This window comes from Rana temporaria, chromosome 12 (assembly GCF_905171775.1).
Source record: "Rana temporaria chromosome 12, aRanTem1.1, whole genome shotgun sequence".
Lineage (NCBI taxonomy): Eukaryota > Metazoa > Chordata > Amphibia > Anura > Ranidae > Rana > Rana temporaria.
Window position 1 is genome coordinate 120,687,791 of NC_053500.1, and position 6,538 is coordinate 120,694,328.

Below are 6,538 nucleotides of genomic sequence, written 5' to 3' on the forward strand. Positions count from 1 at the left end.
CTGCACAGACTATTTCATTGGCACGTAGAGTGAACGAGGCCACAAGCTCCCATTCAGCTCCTGGCATTGCCCGGTCTTGTCGGCTCGCAGTCAGCTGACTTCTCTTCTAGCTGTCACTTTCCACGAGCCCCCGCCCTCTTTGGCCGGCTATATGCAAATTCCCCCAGCACGGATTGGTTAGTCGTTGAGAGGCACGCCCCCTCCCCCTCGTGATTCGGCGGCGGACATATAAGTACGGGGCTGGCATAGGAAAGCGCAGACGATATGCAGAGCTGAGCTCTCGCTTAAAGGGACGGTCCTCTCTTCTGCTCGCAGCCAGCGCTGACAACTCAATCCCCCCCCACCCCCCATCCGATCCGCTGCAGCGGTTGGAAGTTTACAAAGCAGATTCCCGGGAGGGCTGAGAAGAAAAAAGGGGTGCAACCCGATTCCTGCCGTGTGTGTGCCCCCCCATCTGAGCTCCCTCTGCCCCTGGACTCCTCGCTTGGGTGTGCAGCCTAGGCACACTCAGGTGGCACATCTGGAGTATGGCCGGAGAGTTGGCCATTGCAGCAGAGTTGCCAAGCAGCCCCCTTGCCATGGAGTATGTCAACGACTTTGATTTGATGAAATTTGACGTGAAGAAGGAGCCGCTGAACGGGAGAGCCGACCGCACCGTCAGACATTGCAACCGCCTGCAGCCCTCCGGTTCCGTGTCCTCCACCCCGATCAGCACCCCGTGCAGCTCCGTGCCCTCCTCGCCCAGCTTCAGCCCCACCGAGCAGAAGAGCCACCTGGAAGAACTGTACTGGATGCCAGCCACTTACCAACAGATGAACCCCGAAACCCTCAACCTCACCCCCGAGGACGCTGTAGAAGCCCTGATCGGACCTCACCAGATGCCACCACAGCTCCAGGGATATGAGGGCTTCAGGGGTCACCATCACCACCACCACCAAAACAACCACCACCACCAAAACCACCACCAGTACCAAGGTTTGCCCCACGAGGAAATGCCTCTCCCCCACCAGCACCCTCACCACCACCATCACCACCACCACCACCAGCTACCTTCACCCAGCGACACCGGCGATTCCACCCCAAGCCAACAACTCCAGAACAGCCACCATTCCAACAGCCAGGTAGAAGATCGGTTCTCCGACGACCAGCTGGTGTCCATGTCGGTGCGGGAGCTGAACCGACACCTGAGGGGCTTCACAAAGGACGATGTCATCCGCCTGAAACAGAAGAGGAGAACCCTAAAAAACCGAGGCTATGCCCAGTCGTGCCGGTACAAGAGGGTGCAACAGAAGCACCACCTGGAGAACGAGAAGACCCAACTCATCCAGCAAGTGGAGCAACTGAAGCTGGAGGTCAACCGGCTGGCCAGAGAGAGAGATGCCTACAAAATGAAGTGCGAGAAACTCACCAACAGCAGCTTTAGGGAGGCCGGCTCCACCAGTGACAACCCTTCATCTCCAGAATTCTTCATGTGAGTCTCCCATCATCTCCATCCAGAACAAGAGACAAGAGAGGGGGGTGCTTCCTGGTCAACTGAGGACTTTCTGTAGACTAGTCTGCAGGGGGTGATCTGGGTGCACAGCAGCTTTAGGGAGGCCAGCTCCACCAGTGACAACCCTTCATCTCCAGAATTCTTCATGTGAGTCTCCATCATCTCCATCCAAGAGACAAGAGAGGGGGGTGCTTCCTGGTCAACTGAGGACTTTCTGTAGACTAGTCTGCAGGGGGTGATCTGGGTGCACAGCAGCTTTAGGGAGGCCGGCTCCACCAGTGACAACCCTTAATCTCCAGAATTCTTCACGTGAGTCTCCATCATCTCCATTCAAAACAAGAGACAAGAGAGGGGGGTGCTTCCTGGTCAACTGAGGACTTTCTGTAGACTAGTCTGCAGGGGGTGATCTGGGTGCACAGCAGCTAATGTTACACTGGTGGATGTTTTTCCTTTTTTTTCTTTTTTTTTCTGGGGTGGTTGGGAAGGAAAAAGGGGGATTTGAACTCGTTTTAGGGGGTTAGTGGACTTTGGCTTTGACAGCAGTCAGGTTAGTGAACTTTGACTTCATTTTTATGAACTGTGTTGGACAATATCACTGCCACTTCAGAAGAAGAAAAGAGCGGACATTAGATGCAGCTTTTTTATATTTTCCACAGACATTTACATAGAAACCTAAAGAGAAAAAAAAACTGAACAGGTGGGACATTCAGTGCACCCTACTCCCCCCCCTTTTTTGGTTTTATTGCCTGCTTATCTAGAAAAAAATATAAAAAAACGACATTAAATATTAATCCTGCATGCTGGACATGTATGGTAATACTCTCTATTTTGTACCATTATCTTGTTTAATCTGAGCATGCTTTTTCCTTTTGGCTCATCCCTTCAACTTTCATTTGTTCTGTTGCTCTCTATAGATGTTTCTGTTTCAGTTCAGACCCCCCCCCCCCTCTATCCTCCTAAATGCTTATTAACGTGTAAATATTAAGAAACTTTCCCAGTATTTCAGGTAGCTCATTTTAATTTAGAGTAAGACGTTATGGACATTTTCTTTCATTTTGCAAAGGAGAAAAAAAAAAAAGTTTTGTCCATGTAGTGCAGTTCTCATATTGCCCCCCCCCCCTCTTTTTTTTTTTTTGTTACTTTAATTATGGTTTCTGTATTGCATTGGTGCCATTGTAGTAGGTAGTTACTGCTAAATACTATTGTTGCCTCTTGTGATAGTTCTGTATTTGTTTGTGTGTGTTTGTCTGTTTATACACACATTCACACATTTACAAACATCATGTTTCTTTTCTCCCAGTGACCCTTTTAGGCATCATCAGAGCCCCTCCAAAGCTTTTCTAAGGGGGCTTTTGTGATCCTTTTGGGCATCACCAGAGCCCCTCCAAAGCTTTGCTAAGGGGGCTCGTGTGATCCTTTTGGGCATCACCAGAGCCCCTCCACAGCTTTGCTAGGGGGGGCTCGTGTGATCCTTTTGGGCATCACTACAGCCCCTCCAAAGCTTTGCTAGGGGGGCTTGTGTTATTCTTTTGGGCATCACCAGAGCCCCTCCAAAGCTTTGCTAGGGGGGCTGGTGTTATCCCTTTGGGCATCACCAGAGCCCCTCCACAGCTTTGCTAGGGGGGCTTGTGTGATCCTTTTGGCCATCACCAGAGCCCCTCTACAGCTTTGCTAGGGGGGCTCGTGTGTTGCTTTTGGGCATCACCAGAGCCCCTCCAAAGCTTTTCTAGGGGGGCTCGTGTGATCCTTTTGGCTATCACCGGAGCCCCTCTACAGCTTTACTAGGGGGGCTCGTGTTGTCCTTTTGGGCATCACCAGAGCCCCTCCGCAGCTTTGCTAGGGGGCTCATGTGATCCTTTTGGGCATTACCAGAGCCCCTCTACAGCTTTCCTAGAGGGGCTTGTGTTTTGCTTTTGGGCATCACCAGAGCCCCTCCACAGCTTTCCTAGAGGGGCTTGTGTTTTGCTTTTGGGCATCACCAGAGCCCCTCCACAGCTTTCCTAGGGAGGCTCATGTAATCCTTTTGGGTATCACCAGAGCCCCTCCACAGCTTTCCTAGGGAGGCTCGTGTGTTATGTTATTTCCACAATAAGTAGGAACTGGATTACTGGCCCTTAACATAAAACAAGTGGCATCTGAGTTAAATGTTTGCTGACACCAGGATTGTGCAGATCTGCAATAACGTATTCTCCGAGGACAAAAGCCGGGCTATGTTGTGACAGCTTAAATGGTGACTTATATAGATACTAAATGCTTCCCATCAACTCTGCTACTAAGCGTTATATTCTTCTGTCGATTTGCTACTACACCAGCTAGCAAATTAATTTATTTCATTTTTCTTGCCCCCCCCCCCCTTCTCCTGCTCAGTTAATTTATATATATATCTATATGTAGCAGTTATTTGCAGCTGGTTGCTGTGCAGTTTCATTTATTTTCTGCAGGTCAGTAAAAGTAAAGTGATGCTTTGGGATCGCAGCATACCAAATTAAGAGAAACATTTTTATATATATATATATGTGTGTATGATTTTTTTTTTTTTTTTTTTGATCTTTTGTTTTCCCATTTTTTTGCACTGCTGGTGCAGATGCATTTTAATTTTTTTTTTTTGTCTATAAATAAGTTAATAGTATAAAACAGGATTACGTGGACATCAATATGCTTGCAGTCTTGACATATAGAGGGTTTCTGTCAATGTATCAGCAGTTTTTTTTTTTTTTTCCTGATTCAACTGTGTTGAAATCATGTCTCTGCAACATGGTGTTTTTTATTATTTCATGTCGATTGTGAAGGGATAAAATTCAAACCCTGCTTACAAGACGAGCGTAACGTTCAAACCTGGTCTATTGTAGTTTTTATTCAGACTGGTTTCTGTTTTTTTTTTGTTAACAAAATTGTTTCCTATTTTGCTTATTAAAATCATTGAAATGGCGCATGTTACATTGACTGGTCTTTTTTTTTGTACGTTGTGTTTTTTTTTTCATCTGCAGTTTGACGCTTTATATATTAAGGGAAAAAAATAATAAAAGTCTGTATGGCAGAGAATGTGGTTTAACAAATATCTGCTGGGGTTTTAAAAGCAACATGGGGAACCATAAACGAGCATAATTAGTTCTTACTTGAAGCTATTTGTTTTTGTGGATTGTGTACTTAGTGTTAGTTCAGGGTCCACAGTCTTCTACCATAAACTAATCTGCTGGCCTTCGGACTGAATTTAAACAATCATTGACACACATCCTCCGGTAGAACATGTATTGAGGAGCATGCCTGTAGCACATGATGGCCACTTTCATTCATTCGTTCATTCATTCGTGTTCACGTTGCAACTATTTCATCACCATGGCCCGTATATATGGCACAGAAAGAGTTCTGTAATGTTCTCCGATTGCTGAAAACATTTTTGATCCTTTCATAATAAAAACACAAAACCAGTAATCGAGCATAAGCATAGCCTCTGACGTCAAATAATAATTCATAGCAATTCAAGTGCAGCAACAGGTTGCTATATTGTATAGTGTTCTTTTTTTTTTTTTTTTATGTAAGTTATATAATGCAAACCTCTTGACAACAGAAATGTATGAGCTGCCATTGCCAACCTTTAACATCCTGCAAATGCTTGTTGCTTGGCTGTCATTCTAATTAAATGGCTTCAGTGACAGACCTGGAACAAGTATGCAGAAAATGTAAGAAGTCAGAGCACAGGCACAGTCCCCCCCCCCCCCCCCACCCAGATCATTGACTCTGAAGCCTCCTACACACGACCGAGGAACTCGACGGGCAAAACACATCGTTTTGCTCGTCGAGTTCCTTGTGAAGTCGTCGAAACTCGACAAGCCAATTTTCTCCATTCCCGTCAAGGAAATAGAGAACATGCTCTCTTTTTGGCTCGTCGAGTTTCTCGACAGTTTCCTCGACGAAAATGTACACACGACCGCTTTCCTCGGCAAAAAAATATCTCCCAGCAAGTTTCTTGCTGGTTTTTGCCGAGAAACTCGGTCGTGTGTACGAGGCCTGAAAGTAGTCAAGCCAGTATAAGTATTTAGCTATGGCAGATGCCTGTATTTCTATCTGCGGAGGTTTCTTTTATATAAATGGCCTAACAAGGTAACTTCAGCAGGCTGTCAGTTACTTTGTTAGACATTATAATAAAATGTGGTTCACTCAGTAAATAGACAGTTATTGCTATAAATTTTTTTACGGTTGACATTGGAGTATCCTGCAAATGCTAGTTGCCTGGCTGTCATTCTAATTATGAAAAGTGGCACAAAGCCAAATCAACTCTTCTGGTTTGCTGCTTTATACTTCTGCTGGAACGTATGTAATTGACGATAAGAGTAATATCATGTGTAATCGTATAAATGGGAACTATCTGAGTTCACTCCAGTGGAATATATTTTCTACACACGTTCAAGTCATCTGTTATTATTTTTTTTTAAAGGGCTTGGGGTTCAATTTAACTGATCCAAAGGCACTGTATACCAGGCATACCCCACTTTTAAGTACACAATGGGGTTTATTTACTAAAGCTGGAAAGTGCAAAATCAGGCTCACCTCTGTATCAAACCAATGAGCTTCCAGGTTTTATTACGAAAGCTTAATTGAACAAGCTGGGGTTTGAATCTCAGGCCTCGTACACACAACCGAGTTTCTCGGCAAAAACCAGCAAGAAACTTGCTGGGAGATATTTTTTTGCCGAGGAAACCGGTCGTGTGTACATTTTTGTCTAGGAAACTGTTGAAAAACTTGACGAGCCAAAAAGAGAGCATGTTCTCTATTTCCTTGACGGGAATGGAGAAAATTGGCTTGTCGAGTTTCTCGACAGCCTAACAAGGAACTCGACGAGGAAAACGATGTGTTTCGCCCGTCGAGTTCCTCGGTCGTGTGTACGAGGCTTCATTGGTTCCTATGCAGAAGTGTGCCTGATTTCGCGTTTTCCCGCTTTAGTAAATTAACCCCATTGTGTACTTAAAAGTGGGGTATCCCTGTACAAAGCTGCTTGGGGTTTGCACATCTTAATCACTTTTATAATCGTTGACTTGGCCTTATAAT

The 6,538-nt window shown here is 45.6% G+C and overlaps 1 protein-coding gene across 2 annotated transcripts; it reads left to right on the plus strand.

The window, feature by feature from the left end:
* Positions 1–267: 267 nt before the first annotated feature.
* MAFB (MAF bZIP transcription factor B) lies at positions 268–4,422 on the plus strand. Of its 2 annotated transcripts, XM_040330420.1 has the most exons (2): positions 268–1,427; positions 1,596–4,422. In XM_040330420.1, the coding sequence occupies exons 1-2, from the start codon at positions 528–530 to the stop codon at positions 1,641–1,643; spliced, it is 948 nt and encodes a 315-aa protein (XP_040186354.1). In that variant the 5' UTR covers positions 268–527; the 3' UTR covers positions 1,644–4,422. The 2 variants fall into 2 exon arrangements, with proteins under 2 accessions (XP_040186354.1, XP_040186353.1); XM_040330419.1 differs by having other exon boundaries at positions 269–4,422.
* Positions 4,423–6,538: the final 2,116 nt, after the last annotated feature.